The sequence below is a fragment of the Cololabis saira genome, chromosome 21 (assembly GCF_033807715.1).
Source record: "Cololabis saira isolate AMF1-May2022 chromosome 21, fColSai1.1, whole genome shotgun sequence".
Taxonomy (NCBI): Eukaryota; Metazoa; Chordata; class Actinopteri; order Beloniformes; family Belonidae; genus Cololabis; species Cololabis saira.
The window spans coordinates 30,582,657-30,608,200 of record NC_084607.1 but is presented as its reverse complement, the minus strand read 5'-3'; the positions used below and the strand labels follow the sequence as shown (position 1 = coordinate 30,608,200).

Genomic DNA, 25,544 nt, shown 5'->3' with positions numbered 1-25,544 from the left:
CCGATTTTCGATTACGATTATTTTGTGAATTGACAAAAGGCAAAGAAATGATTTCAAATATGCTGTTTTTTTATTGAACATTTCCCCCATTGGGCTTTAAGTGCAAACTTTGCTCTTATTAAACCAAAAATGAATGAATAAAGTGCAAAACTCTGTAAAATAAGTTGAAAAAAAGTTTTAAAAAATATAATAAAATATAAAGTTTTATCTCTGAAAAAAAAAAAAAAATCAGCAAATCAGCACTTGCAAACATACAGTAAGTCATATTTCCAATTAAATAAAACAAGACATTTTCTAATTAAACTAAACTGGGTCTTTGCATGCTAAATAATAATGCAACCCATGAAGGAGGTAGAGGTGTGTAATGTCAGTCATTACATTTGCTATTCACATTTGCAAGTTTTTTGCAAGGAACACGAGCCGGTCTAGCGCATCTGGCTTGAGGGATGCCCGGTGGCATGTTACAACGGGCCGTTGTAACATGCCACCGGGCATCCCTCCTACACTAAAGAGCCTCTCCGATGGGGCACTTGTCGCAGGTATTGAGAGGTATTTCCATCAATCATTAATATGGTATCAATCAATCATTAATGTGTGTGCAGACAAGGTTAAAAAAAAAAAAAGTGAAAAATCGATTTTACGAGTTTCACGTTTTAACATCGCTCTAATTACATAATCGCGATTACGATTTAAAATCGATTAATCGAACAGCCCTAGTGTGTGTGTGTGTGTGTATAAAGCAACAGCCTCTTTTAAAACCCAAAGATGCCATAGAAGCTATTTAACATTTGACCTAACGGCCTGGAATCACACACAAAAGTTAGCTCCGCCCCTTTCAGTCACATGCTTTTCCTTGTTATAAAAGCATCAGGAAACTCACCTGATCTTAGCGGGTTCATGGCTGACTCAATGACTGCAGAACAACCTCAAATCATCACCTCTCCACCCCCGTGTCTGGCCAGGGTTAGGAGCTATTACAGTGTTCGTTTCTAACCAAACACGGTACGTTAACACCAAACTCCCCCTAGAGGGGCTCGTGTGTCCACAACACATCGGTCCAGGAGATTTGCGGTTTGTTCAGATCCAGTTTAGTGAACTTAAGTGTTGCCGTCATGTCATTTCTCGCAAGAGGAAGCTTCATCTGACTTCCACACAAGCCGTACTTGTTGAGCCGTGAAACATGCTCAGTGGCTTTATAAACCATGCTGGGCTGACCTGAACTGCTTCTCTGAGACTGTTGCTTATATCTTTTCCCCTTGGCATTCTGTCAGTACACAGCTGAATACTTCACACCTGCAGGTTTCCAAAACATCTGCTGTTATAGAAGTTTGCACATCTGTTTATGAGGGGTTCATAAAGAGCTGATCAGCACCGTCTACTACGGCGGTTAGCAGCACCTGGCTGCAGCTCCCCCTCCGAGCCCCGACGGAAACACCTGGGGGGGACGAGTACTAACAACTCCTGGCACCAGTTTGGCTGGATACATAAATAACGGCAGTGAGAAAGTTATTTTGTTGTGTAATTTGCCTGATACTAAAACCCACAACGATTCCATGACTATCATCATGTTTTTACCCACATTAGAATAACATTAAAGTAAAGGTGAGTTTATCTGTACAGCACGATTCAACAACAAGGGGAGTAAAAATGCTCTACAGAGACATTAAGACATGAAAAGGGACTAACAACTTCTGTACATCTTCACACTGGGATAGTTTCAACCGCTCCTAAACCTGGCAGGTTGTCCCTCTCTGGTCTCAGGTCTGGTCCGAACCCCTGACCTGAGCTCAGTTTTAGTCTTCCCTCCCACCGCTATGACGGGGCTCGGCCGGAGCTGATCCCACTCACCTTTGGTGTCTGCATCTTCCGAGGGCGAGAGGCTGCCGGCGTTCCCGCTGTTCCCAGGACGAGAGCTCAGACCGTCCAGAGCCGGGAACTGCAGATCCTCCTCGTCCTCTTCCTCAGATGCCTCCTCATTGTTGCCTAAAAACGGATCATCCACAGAAAATGGTAATTAGGCTAATAAATCACTACAAAGAGAAACGGACCGGAAAAAAGAACATTTTTTTTTCTTTATTTAACCCTTGTGCTGTCTTCGGGTCAAAATGACCTAATTCTCCTTCCTTCTTCCCTTCCTTTTTCCTCCTGCTCTCTCCTTCCTTCTTCCCTTCCTCTTTTCTCCCTTCCTTCCTTGTTTTCTCCCTTCCTTCCTTCCTTTTTTTCTCCCTTCCTTTCCTCCTGCTCTCTCCTTCCTTCTTCCCTTCCTCTTTTCTCCCTTTCTTCCTTCCTTATTTTCTCCCTTCCTTCCTTCCTTCTTTTTTCCCTTCCTTCCTTCTTTCCTTATTTTCTCCCATCCTTATTTTCTCCCTTCCTTCCTTCCTTCCTTCTTTTTTCCCTTCCTTCCTTCTTTTCTCCCTTCCTTGTTTTCTCCCTTCCTTCCTTCCTTGTTTTCTCCCTTCCTTCCTTCTTTTCTCCCTTCCTTTTCTCCCATCCTCCCTTCCTTATTTTCTCCCTTCCTTCCTTTTTTTCTCTCCCTTCCTTTCCTCCTGCTCTCTCCTTCCTTCTTCCCTTCCTCTTTTCTCCCTTCCTTCCTTCCTTGTTTTCTCCCTTCCTTCCTTCTTTTCTCCCATCCTACCTTCCTTATTTTCTCCCTTCCTTCTTCCCCTCCTTCCTTCCTTGACCCGAAGACAGCACAAGGGTTAAAGAATAAAAAAGAAAAAAGTCGCCCCATTTAAAGCATTGTTTCAACTGATCCCTGCAGCTCACCTGCCTGCTGTTAGGAAACACACTAATAATAATAATAATAATAATAATAATAATAATAATAATAATAATACTAATAATAATACTAATAATAATAATAATCCCTGCAGTGTCAGATCATCTCTCCCCGGCGTGAAGGCTCGGCCGCGCGCAGACGCCGCGGACAAAAAGTGCCATTTTCTGCGACAAAATCAGTAAATCAAGAGAGACGTGTAGACAGACAATGGTTCTGTGTGGTGGGCGGCTCTGGCTCTGTGCGCGTCAGCCGCTTCATCTCCCACTGTAAAGAGCGCACAAGTGACACCTCGGGGGGGGCGCGCTCCCGGGGCCGGGGGCGCGCACCGGGCTGGACGTGGACTTTCTACTGGGGAAGAGCGTATGTGTGTGTGTGTGTGTGTGTGTGTGTGTGTGTGTGTGCGCGCGAGTAAAAGTGATACTTCGATCCGGATAAGTTGTAATCACATCCCCATCCGCGCGCACGGAGAGAGCACAGCGTGTCCTCCGTGGAGAATCAAAGCAAAGTAAAATGGCGAGGATTGGGCAACTACTGTCTGTGTGTAATTTTAGAGATCCCGCAGCGGCGGGAGCACCTCGATACAATTTGATGAAGATTTTTTTTTTTTTTGCAACAACTGCGGAAAATAAAAATCCCCCATAGTTCAGGTTGCAGGAGCAGGGGGGGCAATAAACCCGCGCAGGCAGAAAGGAAGGCACGTTGGCCGCGGGCTCTACCTGCACGGTGGATACTTTCCTAATGGCTGCTGTTTGTCTGCCCGGGATGCGGCGGCGCCGCGCGGGCGGCAGGCACCGCACCGCCCGCGCGGGCGGTGCGGTGCCTGCCGCCCGCGCTGGCGCCGCACCGCCCGCCCCGCTCGCTCCGGCGGCGGCTACCGGCGGCGGATACTCACCGGTCCGCAGCGCATCCGAGTCCCGCTGCCTGGAGCCCGGCGGCCGCTCCGCTATTGTTTGGGTCTGCGGGGAGGTGGAAGCAGCCATTTTGCCCCCATATGCACCGCCGAGCAAGGCGTGACCAATCGAGCAGAGGCGGAGGTTCGGGGGAGACACGCGCCACAGAGTGCCACATCCACCGCGGGCACCGGGGACACGCACACACGCACACCCAGGCTGTGGTAGGGGGGTGGGGGGGACCTGCCCCGCACACACCGACCCCACTACCGGGGCTCCAGCAGAGCTCTGCCCGGAGCAGATCCCTCCGGATCAGATCACTGATCCCTCACTCTTTCTTTCTTCTTTATTGTTTCCAACAAATACCACCCTCATTCCTGCCGTAGTTACTCACTTGCTAAGTTTGAACAGCACACACTGACTCGGTCACCAGATACATGTGTCATGTGCAAAAGTCTGCATTCCATTGTTAAAACAATAGACCATCACTTTTGTCATTGTGACATCATTCATTTAACAAATCTGAAGCAAAAGAAATAAAATCAAAAGATCAAGACAACCCAAGTACACTCTTAGTTCTTCCATAAGATTTAACAGGGCTAACTGCAATCAGGTGTTATTGCTCATCGCCTCCTATGAAAGGATCATTAAAGTATAATTAAAAGGATCATTAAAAGTTGTGCAGACCTCTATAAAAAGTAGCAGTTTACTAGACCAACAAAATTCAAATCTGTGTTAACCCTTGTGCTGTCTTCAGGTCAAGGAAGGAGGAGAAGAAGGGAGAAAGGAAGGAAGGAAGGAAGGAAGGAAGGAAGGAAGGAAGGAAGGAAGGAAGGAAGGAAGGAAGGAAGGAAGGAAGGAAGGAAGGAAGGAAGGAAGGAAGGAAGGAAGGAAGGAAGGAAGGAAGGAAGGAAGGAAGGAAGGAAGGAAGGAAGGGAAAAAGGAAGGAAGGGAAAAAGGAAGGAAGGGGGAAAAGAGGAAGGGAAGAAGGAAGGAAGGAAGAAAAGAGGAAGGGAAGAAAGAAGGAAGGAAGGAAGGGAAGAAGAAAAGAGGAAGGGAATAAGGAAGGAGAGAGCAGGAGGAAAGAAGGAAGGAAGGAAGGAAGGAAGGAAGGAAGGAAGGAAGGAAGGAAGGAAGGAAGGAAGGAAGGAAGGAAGGAAGGAAGGAAGGAAGAAAAGAGGAATGGAAGAAGGAAGGAGAGAGCAGGAGGAAAGAAGGAAGGAAGGGAGGGAAAAAAGAAGGAAGGAAGGAAGGAAGGAAGGAAGGAAGGAAGGAAGGAAGGAAGGAAGGAAGGAAGGAAGGAAGGAAGGAAGGAAGGAAGGAAGGAAGGAAGGAAGGAAGGAAGGAAGGAAGGAAGGGAGGGAAAAAAGAAGGAAGGAAGGAAGGGAAAAAAGAAGGAAGGAAGGAAGGAAGGAAGGAAGGAAGGAAGGAAGGAAGGAAGGAAGGAAGGAAGGATAGGATAATTAGGTCATTTTGACCCAAAGACAGTACAAGGGTTAACACACTGTCAAAAGGGAACGACATAACCAATGGTCTCAAGGCTGGATTATGGTTCTGCGTTAAATCAACGCCGAGCGTACCCCACGCCGCAGGCCACACCGTGCCTGACGTGCACCTCCCAAAAATTGTAACTACGCGTCAAGAGGTCGCAGACCCAACGCAGACGGAAAGGGCTGTGATTGGTTCGCTTGGTAGCAACGGATTTCCGGTTTTAAGCAGTCGTGAACTTTCAGCGGTCCTTTCTTCGTGTATGTGTGATTTTTTTTTGTTTTGTTGCACAATAGTTGTCCTTATCTCTTTGATTCACTGTGACCGAAAAGGTCGGATAAACCATTCAGTAAAAGATCGCACCCCCCTAGCGCTCTGGGGGGGGTACTGCACCGCGGCGAAATGGAGTGACAGAGAAGTCTGAAAGGTTCACGACGGCGTCACGACAGCGGCGTAGGCTCTGCGTTGGTGTAGCGCAGAACCATAATCCAGCCTTAACACATTGCCCAAGGGGAACGACATAACCAATGGTCTTAGAGATGCAGTCGTTTAGTGCACGTCTATCCAGGAAACAATCATTTTCTAACAAGTGAGTCTTCGACATTCCCCAAGTAAGAATGATTGACAACTGTCTTTATTGTTTTACACAATCTTTTCCGCAACCCAGACAATTTAACCCCGGTTCAAACTTCCCCATGCCTGAGAGGGGAGAAAAGAGATAAAGAGACAGCCTTCATCTCGGAGCGACAAGCCCCCGGGAACATGTTAAAGTCTGTGACAGCTCAATCAGAAAACGACCAATCAAGTACAACAAGTTTTGAAAGGTTGCCAGGATTTAGTGTCTTCAGTCTAAAATGAATATGCATGCCCTGAGGTTCACAAAACTGGAAGTGGACAAAAAACACAACTCCTGGAGCAGTGTTTTCGATAAATGAGACCAAAGAATGGTTTTTTTTGGCCTTAATGTCAATTTCCAGTGTCAAAACATCATGTCAGCACCTTGTCAAGCATGGGGGTGGAGGGGCCATGATCTGTGGTTGTTTAGCAGCCGCAGAACCGGGAGAGTCAACCAGTCTAGTCTGTATATCAAAGTGTTCTAGAGACAGTTATGGCCGTCCGTCCGGCAGCGCGAGCCTGGTTGTAATTATGTTATACAACACAACAAAGACCCAAAGCAAACAAGTCAACATCAGAACGACCAAAAGAAAATGAAAGAAACAAACAGCACACACAGCCAACAACTGAAAAGTCTCTGCTTCATTTGTTTCTAAGAAGGGATCAGTAAAGGGAACTTGCCTTCACAGTCTTCAACACCATCCTCCTCTTTCCAGCTCTGACGAAACGCTGAAGGCACGGCATTTGGATCAGTAGAATTCACAGTCCTTCTGCTCGTCTCCCCTTCCAGCTTCACCCGGAAAATCTCTTCCTCCTCCTCGTCTCCCTCACACCTTTTCTCCTCCTCATTTTCTCCCTCGTCCTCCGAAGAGCTGCCGAGACTCCGGGGGGGAGCCGTGGGGATGGCCAGGTCTGGCCGGCTGGAGAACAGCTCCCTCAGGATGTGTATCGGCGAGATGGTGACGTCCCAGTTAGTGATGCCGAAGTCGCGGAGGTGCGCCCGGGCATGGCTGGACAGGCCGGCCCGGGTGTCGAAGCCGGCGCTGCAGAACTCACAGTGCATCACGCTGAATGTGTCTGGGTCAAAGTTGGCAACTAAGGAGAGAAGAGGTGAAAAGGGAGACTTAATGATGCTTTGTGCCAGTTTGAAAGAATGTTTTTTTTTTCAATTTGATCCCTTCAGTAGCTCAAACTTGTCATGCATGTTGTAATATTCCATTTGGAGAAAGTTTAGGTTGAGTTTGTGGCGTAGAAACGTCACACAAGAGATGGCAACGCTAATACATCAGTCATTCTGTAGGCTCGGCACTTCCATCCTAACAACTGAACAGGTAATTGCCGTGAGACTAGGGACTGTCTCGGTTCCCAGAGGATGAAAACCTGAACAATCCCCTGAACCTCGCCAGAGGATAAATATCATCAATCCTTATTGAACGGTTTAGAGCTGTTTGTGTGTGTATGAAGTTTGCTGGTAAGAGTTCAAATGAAACACTGAATGCAAAGACTAAGTGTCAGAAATCCAGTTTTCTTCAGGCATTAGCGTACATTTGGGTGCGCCAGCTCTAAATGTGTTGGGTCTCTATTCAAATGCTTTTAAAGTGACGATCTACAGTACAAGAAAACTATTCAGTGTTTCCAGACGCAGTCCAACAGTCAGTCCTGGCATGCTGCATCCGCAATAAAACCAGATGGATATCCTCAGTTAGATCTGGACTTATCCCAATGTGTTTGTATAATTCCTATGACCAAGTGTAACGACAGACGTTCACTTCTCTACCAGGAAAATATCCAGGTTTCATTGGTTCAGTGGAAATACTTACCATGAAAAAGTTTCAAAACTAAAAAAAAAGTCCAGGTATTTAATTACAGTTGCATTACAGTGGACATATTCAGATTTTCCGACTTATCTACAGTGTCATTATTATGGATCATGATTGTAAACATGATCTGAGGCTCAAGAAATGAGGTAAATTTATGTTGCAGTATTCCAATTTACACAATACTTGGTTTTCAGGGTGCTGAGAACACCTCATTCGGGAGGGTTTTTTCTCACAGTAGCTCTATGTGATGTGATAGAGAGTCGAGTTGTCATATTCTCCAGGCTTCTGTGGTAACTTCAGAAGTTGTCATTTTCCCACATCTATACCCAGAGAGGGCCAAGTATCAATATTGTATAGTCTCTACAAACAACAAAACCCCAGCATCGCTCATGAACTCATACTGGTTCACCAATTCTCGCCACCTATTTTCCTTTTATATCTATCGAGCATGAGCTCGATCGTATTAGATGCCATTAGTAATCACATCTAATACAATCGTATTAGATGTAATGTAATGACTCATTCCTTTATTATTTTGTTACGTTTACAACAATGATAGCACATATTGGTGTCACTGCCATCTTTATGGCTTAATGTCTTAGTCAGATCTTTCTCTTGGTCGTGATGAAGTTTTAACGAAGGTACTTTACTCGTCCCGATGAGAATCCCAGTGGTGAACTTTCAAATGGGATCACATCCATCGGTTCAGGCTCAAGTAGGAGGTACTTGGTGGAATTATACCCATTTACTTAGGGTAGAATAAAAGCCACGTGGCCAACTTCAACATGTCTACCAGTCAGGCCTTTTTCTATTAATCATCATTTCAATTTAGGGTCCCAACGATCACAGACTGAATGCAACTGAGTAGAAACTGCTGTTTTGCCACATATTTTGTGTTATAATCTGAATGACATGCACACTTCAGGCCACAGGCGAGGGATTCTTTCCTCCCTATGAAGCGTCGTAGATTAAAATTAAATGGCTAAACCTGAGCATTACATGTCTACTCTAAAGAGCCTCCAGCAAAGCCAACGATAAAAGCACCATATGACTCCCCGTGGACACATTTTTGTTCCCTTTTTCCTGTTTTTTTCATCTTAGGGAAGGCTTGTCTGTTAAGAAAGCGCTCCTGCACTTTGGCCCAGCGTGTGTCCAACTTAAATCTGACTTGGACCTGGACCAAATCTCAGCGAGATACAGAGGAGTGTTGAGAAACATGGCTGAAGTGTGGACACATGCTTCCCGTACGACCTCCGAACCCGGGCTCAGCGCTCGGACCCGGCCGCTTCATCTTGGGGGGTTTCCACGCTCGCACTCGCTGGCGATCGGATCACTCGGCGCGCGGGTTAATGCCAGAGGTGGAAGGACATTGTGTAACAAGTCAGAGCTGGGCCCCCCGATGCAAGATGGTCAAAGCAGGTCCTGTCTGATGCAATTCATCAAGCTAATGAGCGTGATGTGGAGGCTGCAGCCGGCCTCCCTTTTCGTCCCCACCGGCTTCAGGATCATTACATAAACCTGTTGAAGCATATTAACCAGCGGCCGCCTCATCATAAACATCACAGCGACAGAAATGGATTTCTTGGATTGATTACTTGAGGCGGAATGCTTTGAACCACAGACACATAAAGGAGCTGAGGAAGCGGGCCAACAGCTGGATGTGAGGAAATCTGGTGCGAGGCCAAGCAGACGGACCAAAACCTACTTTGTGACACGCGCTTTTAAGCCCAGCTGTGACTTGGCACCGCCTCGTTTTATGTCAGCTGTTCTAAGTGAGTTTAGGCAAAGAGAGACCAACATCTGCACAGCCACAAGAAACACCTCATGAATAGGCCTGTGTTGAAAAATAAATCGATTTTCCGATTCTAAATTGATTCTCATATTTATTCCTAAAGATCCTTTTTTTTCCCATCATTACATTACAACTTTTGGTATTTTTTCGTTTATGCCCTAAAAAGGAATGTTTTGTTGAACACAATGTTTTTGCCTTTAAATATGTTTAATGGTATGAAACATTTTTCAGTTCAGTTTCAGTTTTCAGTTATAATTGCATACATTGTCTAAATTTCTTTGCTTTATTTAGTGTCTTGGGTTACATTTGCCAAAAATGCCAAAAACCAAATTCTCAAAAGTGGGAAAAAATAAAACCGATTTCATACTGCCTCAGTTTGGATCTGTTTCTGCCCCACACTATGTTTCTGAAAGCAGTTCTATCAGCATTCTGGGAGCTGATTGGTCCTTACAGCATCATTAGCTGCCAATACTTGCTGTTGAATCTCAATATAATGCTAGTATTAATATGTTGCATAACTACACAGTCATATAATTCATGCAACAGCTGAAAAAACAGTTTTATTAACAGTAACCCAAATCAATATCGGAATCGAATCGGATCGAATTGTGATAATCGATTCTGAATCTTAAGAATCGAATCGATTCTTGACATTTGAATGGATCCCCAGCCCTACTCATGAATCACTAACCTTTCTTCTTCTTCTTCTGGTAAGAGAACTTCCTCTCGATGGCGTTGACCTCCTCCGGGGAGATGAAGTGGCGTACGTTGTAGCTGACGCCCACCCGGTTCAGGTGGCCCCTCACGTGATTGGCAAGCCCGATCCCGTTATGAAACCGGTCGGGGCAGTAGGGGCACTTCCTCTCCACGGTCTTCAGCACCTCGGAGTCCTCGTCCAGCGCCTCCTTGTCCTCGTCCGAGGCGGCCTCCGCCAGGAAGCGTCGCAGGCTCTCCTCGTCAATCTCGTCTTCATCCTCGTCGCTGCTGTCAGCGTGAACGGCTGTTACCCGGCTGCTCCTCCTCAGGAAGAAAACCTTCCCGTCCTTCTCCACATCACGCCTGTCTTCATCCTTCACACCTTTCCTGTTCTGCTGCGGAGAAGAGCCGTCTATTCAGGAATAAAACAAATACAACCGTTAGGAAGGACTGCCGTTAATATTTAATCAATTTCATTTGAGGAAATAATCTCTTCATTGTCTCATTTCTTATCTGCAGTATCCTGCTCAACTTTGACTTTACAAAACTATTACGAGTTAAGTGGAATACTTCAGTTATCAGATCAGTCACTGATTTGTTTAACCGTTAGAAATGAAATCGGTCAAATCAGCAGAAACTGTAATCTGAAGGGAAACACTGGAAATTACTAATATCACCGTGACGACGCAGAACTAGTGTTCATATTGTGTAAAAGGCTCTCAGATTAAATAATATGGGTTCAATGGGACTTTTTTTGGTCCTGTAATGACCCTCGGGGGGTAGAAACCTTTAAATCTGACACTAATGTTACTGATCTTTGGCATATTTATTAAAAATAGTGATTTTATATGCTTGTTTGTTATTTTTAAGAAAAGTAATAATAAAATTTGCACTTTGATGGTTAATATACTAGAAATATTTCATATTTGGTAGTTTTAACGAGGACTGAAAGATTATGTGAAACACAGTCCTCGAACCAGCTTCTATGAGCAAAGGGAGCTTCTCCGTACGATCTCCGAAGCATGTCGCTAACATGTCATTCAGACCTCACCACATCGCGTCATCTAATGAAAACCATAGAGTAGTGCACATCTAGCGTTTTTACATCAGGACTCCTGTGATGGTTTTTATGAACGCCTAGACCTGGACTGGCCAGCCGTCTCTTTCTTTTTCCCTTTCATCACTTCCAAAAGCAACATTATCTAACTCTCTGGTTGATGAATGCTGCGTTGTGTTTACCGGCTGGTCACTAGCTGAGTCTCCTGACCTGATTCTGACTTGTTTTACTCCCTAAACATGTTAATCTGTGGTGACAAGTCCACGAGTGTGAGCTGTCCCGCTGGTTCTCGTCTCACCGGTGCCGGGCTGTGCTCTGGTGCGGGGCTTCCCTCCCGCAGGAGAGTCGGCCTCTTCCTGGGAAAGCTCCTGATTGTCCTCCGGTCTCCCAGGGAGCACGTCTCCTCCCGTCTGGGGATCGGGCTTGGCCAGGTCGGCCTTCCCTCCCGAGCTGAATCTCCTGCTGGATTGACTGGATTGATTGGATTGACGGCCGGCGGGCCGGGCAGCACCGTCCGGAGCCGCGCCGTCATCAGAGGCAGTGATTCCCTTCTGGCTTCTGCTTTGAGCTCCGTCGGCCGGAGAGCTGGGTTCAGGCTGGCCGTCGAGGGTCGGGGAGGTTTTTGAAACTCGTCCATCCACCTTGGACCCTGAACACTGCCCCGTCTCACCGCCCTGCTCCCCCGGGACGGACACCTGCTCCAGGTGAACAAGCGCCTGGTGTTCCCTCAGCTTGGTCAGACTCGCGGTCCGGAAGGCACAGTGACCACAGGCCAGGGAGAGCGGTGCCAGGCTCGGAGGGGATCCAGGAGCGGCCGGGTCGGGCTGGAACGAGGCCTTCTTCCTGTTGTGGGTCTTGGAGTGGTTTGCCAGAGCCTGCGACGTCCTTCCGCTGAAGCTGCACTTGGTGCAAAGAAACCGGCGCCGATAGGAAGAGACGAGTCGGGTCTGCGCTGGGATTCTAGCCGAGTTGGTCCGAGTCGTGTTTAATTCAACGACCTCCGGGTCTGGGTCCGGTCTTGACACTGAAGTTGGGGATAGAGGTGGAGATGTGACCGTGTCTGGGTCTGATATCTTGGCTGGATCCAGGCCTGGGTGTTGTGTAACAGCCGCTTCGCCGTCCGGCGCCCGGGTCTCTTTTCCCTTCCCGTTCTCGTTGAGTTTCTCGATCTCCTCCAGGATCTTCTGGCGCGACTCCTGGTGGCTCCTGCTGTGGTCGGCCAGGGCGGCCCGGCTCGGCAGGCTCCAGCCACACTCGACGCAGCGGAAGCGGCCGCCCTTCCCCGATCGCCTGCCGCCCCCGCCGCCGCCCTGGCAGTGCTCGACCATGTGCTCCTGCAGGTGGACCTGCTTCCTGAAGTAAATGCTGCACTCCACGCAGGTGAAGATCTCCGTGTTCTCCATCCCACCTCCGTCTTCCTCTCCGTCCCCTTTCCCAGCTTTGTTTCCCAGCTCCATCGCTCCCTCTTCAAACCCCTCCGCCCCTCCCCCTGGATTCAGGGCTTGCGTTTCAGGGTTTCGGGACTTTCGAGGGCTCGGCTTTGCCGACCCGTCGGCCTCAGCTATTGTGCGCTTTGCGGTGCCGAGTCCAGAGAAGGGCCGGAGCAGCACCCTCTTCTTCCTGCACCGCTGGATGAAAGTGCAGTGGGCCCAGGGAGCAGGGGGGGGGCTCTCCGGGTCCGAGTCTCCGGGGAAGGTGTAAACATCTCTCTCCAGCTCCTTGGCTTCCCTCCCCTTAGGCATGGTCTCTCCCTCGCTGCCGTCTGCCCCCTCCTCCATTTGGCAGCCTTCCTTTGGTTTTACTTTGGACAGAAATGGCTCAGCTCCCTCTGATACATTCCAGACGTCGCTGTCTGCCGCTGCGGAGAAAGCAGGAGTATTCTGGGTGAGGAGGAAGATAAAAAGGGGAGGTATGGAGTGTGCAGGGCAGGTTTATGCTGCTTACGTTCTCTCTGGCCGGGCCGAGGCGTCTTTGGCTGCTCTGTCTTTGTGCTGTCGTCCACGCCGCTGCGCCCGTCCACCGGGGTGCATGTGTCCCTCGTGCTGCCGAAGCGCTGCGGTTTCTCAGGTTCTTGGTAATCTTCACTATCAAGCCTGCGGCGGGGGAAGGACAGCATTATATAGCAATTATGAAGACAGTAAAGGCATTGCTGTCAGGACCCAGGATCCTGCAGGATATAAGCAAACTAAGTGCACTTTTAAACATAACGTTGTGCACGTTGTGCAAAAAGATACAAGCTTTAGACTGTCTACATTTCACTACTTTAGGTATTTAGGTCAGCTGAATCCACAAAACATGCTGTATTGTGGACAGTATTTGGGACTTCCAAACAGCAGCTTTAATGCAGCATATTTGTCAAAGAGCCATTCCCACATATGTTTATGGCTGTGTAATCTTATTCTTGGGTCTCCTATAGTAGGTTTTCATGCTTTAATGTGGCAAAAGAATGAACAATTTCCCTGATAATGCACACTACTTGTGTCCCCCTTCAGTTTAAAATGCTCAGTTGCTGCTTCTGGGTATTTATACTCTTTATTGGTGGAGCTGATGCTAAGAGCAGGAATTTCTCATTCTTCGCTGAGGCTTGGCAGCACAGCTAATAAGTAGGTCTCAGATGATGTGGACAAAAACTAAAACACAAATCAGGTGAATTTCAAAAAAGATGGACGTTTATTTCCTTGCAGACAGAACGAGCCCAAGATATTCCATATTTCTGTGGTGCAAACAGATGAGGTGAGCGCCACTATTTCAACAAATGTGAGAGAAAAATACAAATAAAAATCACTGAAATGTTTAAAAACAATGTTTTTAATGATTTTCAGGTTTCTCTTTAGCCGCTGCGTGGAGCCCAGACTGCACACCGGTGATCTGCCATCCCTCAGGCTGCACCGCAATCAGGAACCATTGTTCATCAGTCGCTCTGGGAACCGTTAGCTGCGATTCACAGATGCTAGTGCAAACTTTCCTTTTTTAATGGAAGTAATGTAACACAGCATGCTGCAGAACGAAGGAGAGGAGGGTGCGAAGGCCGTCATCAACAAGTCCAACAGAATCTGTGATGATGTCGTATCAGCGCCCTCAACAAAAAAAACACCTTCAAGACTACCGGTTCATCTTTTCCAGGTAATGTGTGGAAATAAATCCAAATCCACAGCTGAGGAAGGAGAACAATTCAATTCAATTGTATTTATATAGCGTCTATTACAACAGAAGTTGTCTCTAGGCTCTTTCCAGAGACCCAGAACATGACCTGGGTCACGACCTGACCTGAACAAGGAGGTACAGGTACAGGACTGGGTTAGGGTTAGGGTTAGGGTTAGGGTTAGGGTTAGGGTTGGGGTTAACCCGGGTGCCTGCAGTCCTGAACTGTTCCCATGGCAACCCCACACTGTTGCACACCAGAAAGTGACCAAACAAACAGGAAATATCTTGGGTTCGTGCCGTCTGGGAGGATTCTATCTAGACGTGGGGGTGGACGGCTCTGCAGAGCGTTCAAATGCCCCTAGCCGTCCCTCCTGCACCTGCTCCTCACCTGATTCCAGACGACGGAGATCCCGGGCTGTGAGCAGCCAGACCGTGAGGGTTAGCAAAGTTCTGAAGGTCCTCCTCTGACGCACCACAGCGCACAAAAAACACACAACCACAGAGACATCACTGCACAGCAACAGTCAAAGATAACACAGCTCAGCCTGCTTCTCGTACTCGGCTGGCACAGAGAGAGGTGGTGGACTTCCGACTGCAAGCAGACCGGAAAACATTTACAACTTTTAAGGGACACAACGGTGAAAAGTACATCGATCCGTTTTATAGCGTATTAGCTCAGCTCTGAACTACTCCCGGCCCGTCCTGCAGACTGGCTTTGTTGCGCTACTCTGGGGACGCCAACAACAGGTTTCCAATAAACATGAAGCAGCGCGTTACCATCCAGCGTTTCTCTCTCGGAGTCAGAGTCCCAGCTCAGGGAGGAAGGAAAGGCTGAGGACTTGAACCTCCTCTGTGCGCTCCTTCCCGGCTCGGCGCTGGACCGAAGGCCCTCATCATCCTCCTCCTCCATCAGCCTCGGGTCTGGAGAACCTGAGGACTAGACAGAACACGCGTTGTCAGTGATGGATCATGGGCAGGGGTGCACACAAGCCGGTACTCGAGGGCCAGTCTACTGCACGTTTTAGATGTTTCCCTGCCTCAACACAACCCTGATAGACAAGGCTGTGTCACCAACAGAGTTGTGTAAACCTTGATGACATGTTGATGAAGACCAGTGATTAGAATCAGGTGTTTTGAAGACAGGGAAACATCTAAAACATGCAGTAGACTAGCCCTCGAGTACCGGCTTGTGTGCACCCCTGATCATGGGTAATGACGGCAGCGAGGTGTGTCCTATACCTCTAAGGTGCAGTTAAGGAAGGCCGGGGTGTCGGGGGGTTGTGCTGAGCCTGAGGGTGGAGGCCCCTGGCTGGTCCCGGGGGCCGGGGGGGGCCCCTCCGGCTCCATGCTGCCCCACAGCCCAGTATGGAGTCCCGCTGGGGAACAGCTCCTACATGGTGCAGCCTCCTCTTCCTCTGCACACACACACAATCTCAGTTTCACCACAACTTCCTGGACAATTATCCATGCATCTATAAAAACACCCAGCTGGAAATAGACTTGGAAGAAAAGAAAAAAAACAACAACAGGTAATAATTATATAATCTTCTGAATCTGTCAAGGTCTTTCTTTTTTTTTTTCCTTCTCTTTTTTAATTGCCTGACCTATTTTTTCCTAGCATGTCTGGTGTTTAGGATTTAAATGGGGCGCCCAGATGGTTACATAAAAGTATGCTCTTCATCCAGGCCCGCGTCCTCTCCTGCTGCCCCTGCGAGGGCAGGAAAATGCCCGGGCGCAGCGCGGTGGCCCCGGGTCGCAGGACGCGCTGCTGCCGGTCCGGCGGTGTCAGCTGACCGGATCACCACAGCATGCAGGCACGGGTCCGTGCAAGCTCCAGCTCCAGCTCCAGCTCCAGCTCTCTCTCCCCACCACCTCTTTAATCTTAAGGACAATCACTCACAGGAGTCGGCCTGGTGTGCGGGTCGCAGGAGGAAGGCAGGCGGCTCAGGCGCCCTCCGCCATGCTCCCGGGACGCGGTGCAGGCGGAGCGGCGGCGCTCCGGTGCGGGGCTACCGGGGCGGGACTACCGGGGCTCCGGCAGGCTCTGCCGCGGGGCTCCGGTGCGGAGGCTCCGGCTCTCTCAGGCGCGGCTCGGCCGCTGTTCCGCGGGGCTCCCGGGGAGCTGCCAGGCGGACGCCTCCATGTTGCTGTCTCGCAGCAGCACGCCACGGCGGCGTACGTAACGTCGACGCGGAGCGGAGCGGAGGTGCGGGGCGGCGGAGCGGGGAGCCGGGGAGCGCTCACACCGCTGCAAGTTTAATAACTTTTACCTCCGCCTCGCCTACAGTCTGATTTAAATACCGCACGCGTGTTAAAGTCAAAGACATTTTTTAGGTGCAGATCGTGCATGTCAAAAAACAGCACTTTTTTTAGGGTGAAAATACTTTGTGCGCTGTGAGGACGAATATGATCATATTTATAAATTATACTATTTTCTGGAAATACAAACTATACACTTATAGGTTTACAGTCTATGTCAAAAAAGGTCACAATTTAAACCTGTACGTTGCAAGTTTCTAAATATTTTCATACTAGTATGTTATAACACCCCTAGTTGTTTGTTACAATATGTGCTGCTTTTATTTTCCACTTAATTTAAATGAACATATTTTCTTAAATACTGCAAAGCTTGAAGGTAAACGCCTTAAGGCTGATTTATGGTTCCGCGTTACACCAACGCAGAGCCTACGCTGTAGGCTACGCCGTACACTACAGGCTCTGCGTCGATTTAACGCGGAACCATAATTCATTCTTTACTGATTATTGGGTGGATATTTGGCGAAACCTACTGGCCATCGGTGGTACTACGCCCTTTTTTAAGATTAAATTCGATTTTTGTATTTATCTTTTTTTTATTTATTAACTGTCGTTAAAATCTTCTGCAACAAATTCTGCATCTAGCAGGAAAATTTAATCATCAGTGTCAAAGCATAGCAATAATATGAGGAGCCGTACAGGACAAAATGCATCTTTAACTTTCACGCCCCGAAGCCATGCATATAATACCATAATAACTCGCACACACCTTTCTGAAATTCTGTGGCGTAAGTTCATTTCTCAGCGTGCGAAATGCCATGTGAGCATGTGAACTTGTTGAAATGCGTGTGTGTCACACTCAAAGCGTGACACTTGAGAATCCTGTATACAACCTCTCATTTATACAACTGCCCTCACACATATATAACCCGATCAGCTCACACACACACATAAAACCTCTCACATACAATACTGTTATTACTGACTCAAATGCATATAGAGTGTGTTGTATGTATGTGTGTGTGTATATGCCAGATTTTGCTCGTGTGGGTATGTGACAGTTGATTTTATGTGTATCTGCAAGTGATTATAGTAGTATGTGCATGAATTCAGAGGTGCGTGTGAGAGTTAAAAGTGCATTTTGTTCTTTACGGCCCATCATACATTCAGCACCAACAGTTAAATGCCTTCAGGCACCAGCTACTTTTTGAACGTTGGATAAGAAGAAGTGGATAGGCTTTTTATATGATGGATGGATGGATGGATGATAAATTATTTCATTATTTCATGTTTCGTGTGAGTTTTAGCTGCACACTTCATGTAATGGGGTGGGCTCCCAAAGGAAACTGATGATCAGCTTCAGGTTTGGTGAAGTTTGGATCGTGACGCCACAAGAAACAGACCAAAGCGTAATGTTGAGTCACACCTGCTCATTGTCCAAGATTTTGTGATTTTATTATTATGATTGAACATTGATGTTTATTTTCCCGTTCTTGTCCTGTTATAAAGTTGTAACAGTAAGAAAAACACATTGAAGTAACAGAAATGTGACTGTAAAGCAGGAAGTAAGAATCTCAGCTCATGTCTTCATCATTCTGCTTTCTCCCAGGCAATCGGCTTTAAAGTCACACATTTCCCTCTGAAGGCCGTTATGAACTATTACCTTTTGTGAACATTGGCCGTTCACATTTGTATGTCTTCCTCCTGCAGGGGTCGCAGGTTCCAATCCCGGCCTGCGCACCTTTGCTGCATGTCTTCCCCATTCTCTCTCTCTACCACCTTCCTTTCTGCAAACTTGAATAAAGGGCCACTAGAGCCCCAAAAAATCTTTAAAAAAAATAAAATAAAAGTGTTTTAAATTGAAATGAACCCCTAATTCTCCTCCAAGACTTATTGTCCATTTTTAGGGCAAGTCGGTTTAAGTGGGACTTCTTGGATCACCAAAAATGTCATCATGTGGTTGTTTGTCAAGTATAATTAATATCAATATTTTACATCTCTATAGCAAATAAAGTAAATAAATAAACAAAGTCATGAAAAGAGTACTATATATGTAATTCCTAGTGAAATTTATGTCAACAAGGACTGAAATCTGTCATTTAATAACAACTCACTTGATCCTGATTTCAGTTTTTGTTATCAGTATTTACAATAAGACTGGAGCTACATGTGGACGTCCATCTTTACTGGAAACAATCACAAACAGTGGTGCGTAAAACCAGATAAATCCTTTTTCATTTGCATGTTGATGCTGGTCTTCACAGGAGATCACGCTGACTCACGTGATTTAATAGATATACACGTTGTCACCACTTTACATCCAAACTTTAGAAAGTTTGGCAGATTTTTGTTGAAGAGTGCAGTTTCATTATTCCACAATCTGAGGAGCTCTCTAGGATCATAAGATCAAAAGACCTTTATTGATTTATTTAGATTTTGGGAAAGGATTTCTAAAGAAATAAATAAAAAAAGAAAAAAGTGGTTTAGATTGCAGCTTTTCCCCGGTTTGCTCCAACCATCCCAGGATGTGAAGTGTTTGATGCAGAAAAGATTTCAGCGCAGAATTTGCTGGTAACTCGTGCAACAGTTGGCGTCAATGTGCTTTCAGGAAGAACTAAAAACTGACCGGAGTGGGAGATGTGGCAAGAAAAATGTTTTTGTACAAAAGGACAGTAAAGGGTAGTTTGATGAATCAGACATTTATCAGAAAATCAGTTTGCAGCATTTTACAAGGAGACCATTAGTAACTCTGAAGCACGGTGGTGGCGGTCTCATGGTCTGGAGTTGCATTGCTGCGTCAGGAAATGCACAGCTCGCTGTCACTGATATATGACGGCATATAGGGAGGCGGAAGAAGAGGTCCCAAAGTTAAAAAAAAACACTAACCATATGTGGCTTCTTTAACAGAATAATGATCCTGATAATAGCTGTAAGTCCACCCAAAAATGGCTCCAAAAAGGGGCGAGGGGGTCAAGAGTCGGGTCAAAGCCTAGATTTTAATAGTTGAATCTAGAAGCTGATTTCTTTTTTTGTGAGCAAAAATAGTCATCTGCTTGTAGTCAAATAGTAGTTACTCTAAAGGCCCAAATTGACATTTTATTGCTTTACCATTTAAAAAAATATTCCTGTACAGAAAATCCAAATGTTCAGTGGCAAACCTGAACATTGAAGTCACAGAGAAGACTTATTGAATGAAAAGCACCTGAGATCAAGAGACACATTTATTACACAGTTTCCGTTCAGCCAGAGCTCGTCTTGTGAAGTGGATCCTTTTCATTTCTGGACCTCCTAGAAGAAGAGAAACAGGGTTTCAGAATGATGCGACTGGAGCGTTGGAGCTGGTCAAACAAACATCGGGACGGGTTCTGCCATCAAATGGTGTGAAAAACTTTATTATTATATGTTAGAACTCCGGTCTAGCTGTTGAGACATCATCAAACAGAAGGCATGGAGCGTGTGAACTTGTGTTTCTGTCTGTGTGAATGCAGAAGGAAGAATCTGGGACGAGTCTGAGCTGCAGAGATCTGAATATTCAGTCTGATTTCTGTGCAGCTGAACATTCATCCTGGTTTAACGCCAGCTTGTGTGTCAGTGTTTCAACTCACTCCGAAGTGCTCCCACCCCTGGATCTCCCTGTAGAGAGCGTCTCCAGGACAGGCCGTGTTCACCACCTGCCTGTGGCCCTGCAGGGTGAAGTTGGACACCAGTCGGCCTCCGCCCACGGCGCAGGACGCCAGTCGCTCCCTCACCAGCTCCATGGCGTGCTGAGTCGGCAGGCTGGCGTTGTAGTCCCCGATGAAGGAGACGCCGAAGCCCACGGCGTTGTGTCCCAGGGTGTGGGCCCCCTGCCAGTGCCACCCCCGGCCTTCGTAGATGTGTCCGTCGGAGCCGGCCACGAAGCTGTGGAGACACAGAGTGATGCAGAAAAACTAGTTCATGCGTTTGTATCTTCTAGACTAGATTACTGTAATGTATTAGCAGGATGTCCAAGTAATTCACTGAATATCCTCCAGCTGATTCAAAATGCAGCAGCACAAGTACTGACAGGAATCAGCAAGAGAGACCATGTTTCTCCAATGTTAGCCTCACTCCATTGGCTAGCTGTAAAATTGAGAATCCAATTCAAAATGTCATTACTTGTGTATGAAACCCAAAATGGCCTAGCTCTCAATATTACTGCTCAATATTTGCAAGACCTGATAGGGCCTTATGTTCCTGGCAGAGCTCTCTGTTCTCGGAATACAGGTTTACTCGTAGTTCCTAGAGTATCTAAATGTGGACGTTCTGCTATCAGGCACCATTACCAACTTCCAATCTGGGTTAAGGAGGTTGACACCACCTCCACCTTTAAAACCAAACTTCAAACCTTTCTGTTTAGTAAAGCCTAGGTTTCTATCCTCCTAAAGGGGAGTTTTTCTTGCCACTGTTTGGCCTAAGGTTTTTATCTCACTAGGGGAGTTTTTACCTGCCATTGTTTATGTAATAATTGTTCTGGGTCTCTGGAAAGATCCTAGAGACAACTTCTGTTGTAATAGACGCTATATAAACAAAATTGAATTGAATTGAAAAACACACGGGATCTCAGATGTGAAGACACCTACAGCGGGCGGAGTCGACCCGCTCGGGGTCGGGTTTACCTGTATCCGATGTCGTCCCAGCCTCGGTCGTCCTGGTGGAAGCGCTGCATGGAGCGCATGTCTGCCGAGCACTGCTGGAGGGTCAGGCAGGGCTGGCTGGGCGTGGATGTGTGGTGGATGAACAGGAAGGACAGCGGCAGGGACAGTTTGGTGGGCGTCCCTCTGTAGGGCTCTGCACCCCACACGCAGCGGGGGATGATGGGCGGGCAATCTGCAACACATTCACCATCACTGCAGGTTTCCCTCTGCCAGAGGCATAAGCCAACGAAGCGGCTGCTTAGGGGCCCGTGACCACTAGGGGGCCCCCAAGAGTTAAAATAAAATACAATGATTTTTTTATGTGTGAATGATGATTCATACATTATCAAAGGTATGTTATTGTACAAAAACACAATAATTAATATTATGACGTAAACAATATTATGTTAACAGACTAGAGTAGATACTGCTGCCATATTGACTACTGACTCTATTTGTTTGATTTTATTTGTTTATTCTATTTAATAATGTCTGTTTTTGTACATTTGAAGTTATTGTTATATGGAGATCATATTGATGAGGTACTTTATCTAAGTTAAGTGATTTTAATTATAGTTCTAGTTTTTGTAGTACTTTGTTGTTGCACTTAATTATTGTTGTTCCCCTTTGTGTTTACAGTAAAAGGTTTATAAATTATCTATTTGATTATTTTGTTTCTTTTAGTAGGCCTACACTGTAGATGACACTCAGTATCACACTTAGTACTATATCACTTTAAATATTAAGTGTAAATCAACCCCAGGCCGCTCTTGTAGCTGAATTTGCTCCATTTCAGATTAAAAACCATAGATGGTAAAAACCTGCCAGGCTGACACTAGGATGATGGAAACATCTCTGCTGCAACTGTGCAGCTCTCTGACCTTTTATCTGTTGCTTCTCTGTGTGGCCAGTAGGGGCTGACTTTGATAAATTTGAATTGAACGATTTTTCTGCAAGTTTGTTAATCTGTTGTCTGATTCCATGGTCTAAATCACTGTGGATTACAATCTAACTACAACAAAAAGTTCTTACATCTAGTTTTACAAGTGTGTTTGTAATGACAGGGAAGAACATGGAGGCTTGGGCCGGTGTTCTGCCAGTTTCTGCTGTTTTGCCAAAAAATGCTCCCTAATAATGGTTTTCTACCTTTGTAGAGCTACAATTTTACTGTGTTTTACTCCCTAAACCACTTCCTTTCCCCCCAAGGGGTCCTTGTCTCTTACAAAGCCGTCATTGTAAATAAGAATGTTCTTAATGACCTGCCTGGTTAAATAAAGGCGAACGACTGAATGAATATCAAATAAAGCGATAGAATTGTTTTTTTTTTTCTCTTTATCGTATAATGTTCACAAAGTGTAATGCAATTCATATCATGGGTAAGTGTATTTTGAAGGATCAAATACTCAACATCCCATCAATTTTACATCGTGCAAGAAATGATGCAAGAAATGATGCATAATGTGCGCGTGCGCAGAACCAAAAAGTAGCATTTCTCGGCAGGTAGCAGAAATTGGCAGAACACCGGCCCTGCCCTCTGGTACGGATCACGTTGTTCTGTCCCTGATTTGGACACCGTACTCACCCATGAACATATGCACGAACTCCCTCAGTCCTTCCTTCACCACCATCAGCTGCTTCTTCTTCCCCCCCTGCGTCCTGGGCCGCCCCGCCAGCCTCTCCTGCAGGTCCGTGGCCCTCCACACCTGTCTGGCCAGCGCCGGGGGGAGGATCATCCCTCGGAAGATCTCCCTGCGGCGCCGGCTGATTAGCCTCGGGGCTCCGTCCAGCCCCCGGGCGTCCAGCCCCCGGCAGTAGTACTGGGTCAGCAGGCTGCTGAGCCGGAGTGGCCCGGCGGGCCGGCCCGAGGCCTCGGCCCCCAGCACCACCCCGTCCATGGCTCCGTTGGCCTGAGCCGTGGTGAAAGGAGACGCCGGACCCGAGAGGGTGAAGACCCGGGGAGACGTTAGACTGTCCCAGCAGCCGTCGGGCCCGAAGCGTCCCGCGTCAGCAGAGCCGGGCCTCAGGGCGGCACCCAGATCTCTGGCCAGAGTGAGCTGGTAGAGGCCCCGAGGGCGACCCGGGGTCCGGGAGAGCAGCCTGGCCTCCATGCCCAGGAGGAGAGGCTGCAGGGCCACGGTGGTGCCGTCGGGGGTCAGGACCACCCCCTGTTCCTGGGTTTCTCCCAGCAGCCCGTGGGGCACGGCCGTGCGGACGTAGCCTAGGAGGTCAGCGTCCAGGTCAGGGCTGAGGGCAGCGTCGGGGAGGAAGTGCTGGATGAAGGCATCGTTGAGGCCGGCCGCCCTGCGCAGCCTCCTCAACACGGCAGCCGGCTCCGACCCAGACCCAGACTCCTCGTCCTCCACCTGCTTCACTGCCTGGATGAAGTCCTCCATGTGGCAGGACCGCGGGGCTGAACACACACGTTAAACACAGCTTTAGTCATCAAGCTCAAGTCCCGCCTTTACCAGAACCCAGACGGCAGAGATACAGGAGCAAAGCAACCTCTTACACCATCCTCTGTTGATATCAGCAGGTTAAACGAGCGTGCAGCTTTTAAAGTCAGCCTAACAACTTCAAACCACCCAGTTCAGAGGTGCAGCACAAGGTGAAATTAGGTGAATCTAAGGATGGAGTAGCTGAATAATCCTTTGATCTGGGTCTGTGATGTCACAGAGCCCTGAAAATCTGAACGTGTCGGTGAATGAAAGGTTTTCAGAGTCGAGTGTGGTTGCTAAGAAGCGACATCGTGCAGTTACACCTAAACATACATGTATGCTCACACCTTGGTTTCATAATATCTCCTTTAAGCTTGGGAAACAGTCCACATGTCCTAAACTTTACCAACACATTCTGAACATGTTTTCCTCTATTATCTCTCTCTCTGGTAAATCACACTGCATGGGTACATTTAGAAACTGTCACCTTAGTCTTTCTGAGAAAACAAAACTCCACCTAACTGGATCTTCTCTCATGAACTTCCTACACAATAAATGTCTATGAGGGGGCAGAGCTACGCTACAATTTTTGCCGCAGTGTTTGTTCTCAACAGATAATAAAGACCTGGAAAAACGCCCAGACGTAATCATCTCAATCTAAATGTTTGCTTTAGAAATTCAAATCCTGCAGCTGTGATGGTATGTACATGAGGTGGGTCACTTCCACAACGTTGATGCACCAGTAATGCTGTATGCTGTATGCATGATGCAGGCTTTGGAGACGCATTTGGTCAAAGGTCTTGCTAAGACGGCGTCTACAACAGCTCTGAGGCGGAAGCGTTGCTGCGGCTGAGCTCATGGGTGTGTCTGTCGGAGAGAGGGAGAGCTGTTGTGGAGGGATACACGGCCCTGAACAATAATGCTCTTGTTACTGATCTGATTCAGCAGATCCTGGTTTCCTGTGTAAGCAGCCCAATCTGCCTCTTGTCTGAGTTTGTGTGAATTTCCAATAGAACAGTCTTTAAAGTAGTTTTCTGATTTCACACAACAGAAAAAACACATTTAAAAGTTTGTATTTGCTCTGGACGCGTAGATCAGTGTTTCCCAACCTGGGGTCCTCCCCCCTGGGGGGGCGCCAGAGATCTCTGGGGGGGCGTGAAACTTTGTCTGCTTTGAGGATATGCAGTTGTAAAAATTATATTTGCACATGTTAAATAAATAAAAAATCATAATAACACACCTAATGGAATACAGTAATCCAAGTCTGTATAAACCCACTTTAAATTTTAAAATACTAAGTTATTTATCAGGATAAAAACGTATTATTATATCATTATTCAACATTTAATCATACTACTACTCCGACAGGTTGTTAAAGGAAAAATGTAAAAAAAATGTTGCTCTCATATTAAAAGAGACATTTTTCAGAAATTATTTTATGTCCTTGCAATTATTTTTTGTGCGTATTTTATACATTGGTGACACAAAATGAAGGTGAGAAAAACAAAGTCATCTGTATACAGGGTAAACCAAAGAGAAATGTATCAAAAAAACATAATTAATGTTAATTTTTTCAATTAAAGGCTTGTAACGAATAACTTTACTCTATTGGTGCTAGTACGTACGGGTCGTGGGGCCCGGCTGGTCTTAGACACAAGTAGGGGGGCCCCAAGGAAAAAAGGTTGGGAACCACTGGCGTAGATGGCCCTGAGTGATAACACATCCCACTCCTGTAGAAAGCAGACGTGATTACCTTTTGCAAGCGTGCTGACCGCCAGCATCAGCAGAGCCAGGGTTAGTTTCCACCAGACCGTCTCCATCCTGAGCCGCAGACGCACACCAATCCCAGCTTCAGATGTGTGCACCGTCTTCCCTCCTTCTCATTTATAGACGCCGTGTTTGGTTAAGTAACAGCTG

At 47.0% G+C, this 25,544-nt stretch overlaps 2 protein-coding genes across 5 annotated transcripts in view; both read right to left on the bottom strand.

The window, feature by feature from the left end:
- The window catches only part of wizb (WIZ zinc finger b), a 52,248-nt gene extending 35,779 nt beyond the window's left edge, over positions 1-16,469 (bottom strand). For 2 of the 4 annotated variants that reach the window (XM_061712317.1, XM_061712318.1), the window contains exons 1-9: positions 16,182-16,469; positions 15,521-15,696; positions 15,059-15,218; positions 14,670-14,745; positions 13,082-13,230; positions 11,436-12,995; positions 10,076-10,492; positions 6,454-6,867; positions 1,849-1,983 (exon numbers count right to left, since the gene is read on the bottom strand). In XM_061712317.1, the coding sequence (XP_061568301.1) occupies positions 1,849-1,983; positions 6,454-6,867; positions 10,076-10,492; positions 11,436-12,995; positions 13,082-13,230; positions 14,670-14,745; positions 15,059-15,218; positions 15,521-15,628 (3,019 nt within the window). In that variant the 5' untranslated portion in view covers positions 15,629-15,696; positions 16,182-16,469. Of the gene's footprint in view, positions 1-1,848; positions 1,984-6,453; positions 6,868-10,075; positions 10,493-11,435; positions 12,996-13,081; positions 13,231-14,669; positions 14,746-15,058; positions 15,219-15,520; positions 15,697-15,885; positions 15,904-16,181 lie in introns of those variants that run through there. The other 2 variants (XM_061712315.1, XM_061712316.1) reach the window with 2 other exon arrangements.
- A 2,751-nt stretch (positions 16,470-19,220) lies between these two features.
- pglyrp6 (peptidoglycan recognition protein 6) lies at positions 19,221-25,539 on the bottom strand. The gene is made up of 5 exons (XM_061712319.1): positions 25,381-25,539; positions 22,775-23,602; positions 21,175-21,385; positions 20,143-20,437; positions 19,221-19,825 (listed from the first exon to the last, which is right to left on the bottom strand). The coding sequence occupies exons 1-5, from the start codon at positions 25,445-25,447 to the stop codon at positions 19,811-19,813; spliced, it is 1,416 nt and encodes a 471-aa protein (XP_061568303.1). The 5' UTR covers positions 25,448-25,539; the 3' UTR covers positions 19,221-19,810.
- Between the last annotated feature and the right edge of the window lie 5 nt (positions 25,540-25,544).

Bases quoted from the DNA above. Each gene is read 5' to 3' on its own strand.
- pglyrp6 (XM_061712319.1), bottom strand. From the start codon at position 25,447: ATGGAGACGGTCTGGTGGAAACTAACCCTGGCTCTGCTGATGCTGGCG. The intron at 23,603-25,380 runs GTAATCACGTCT...GTGTGTGTTCAG, and splicing joins GGTCAGCACGCTTGCAAAAG to CCCCGCGGTCCTGCCACATG. The intron at 21,386-22,774 runs GTGAGTACGGTG...AATGTGTTGCAG, and splicing joins GTTCGTGCATATGTTCATGG to ATTGCCCGCCCATCATCCCC.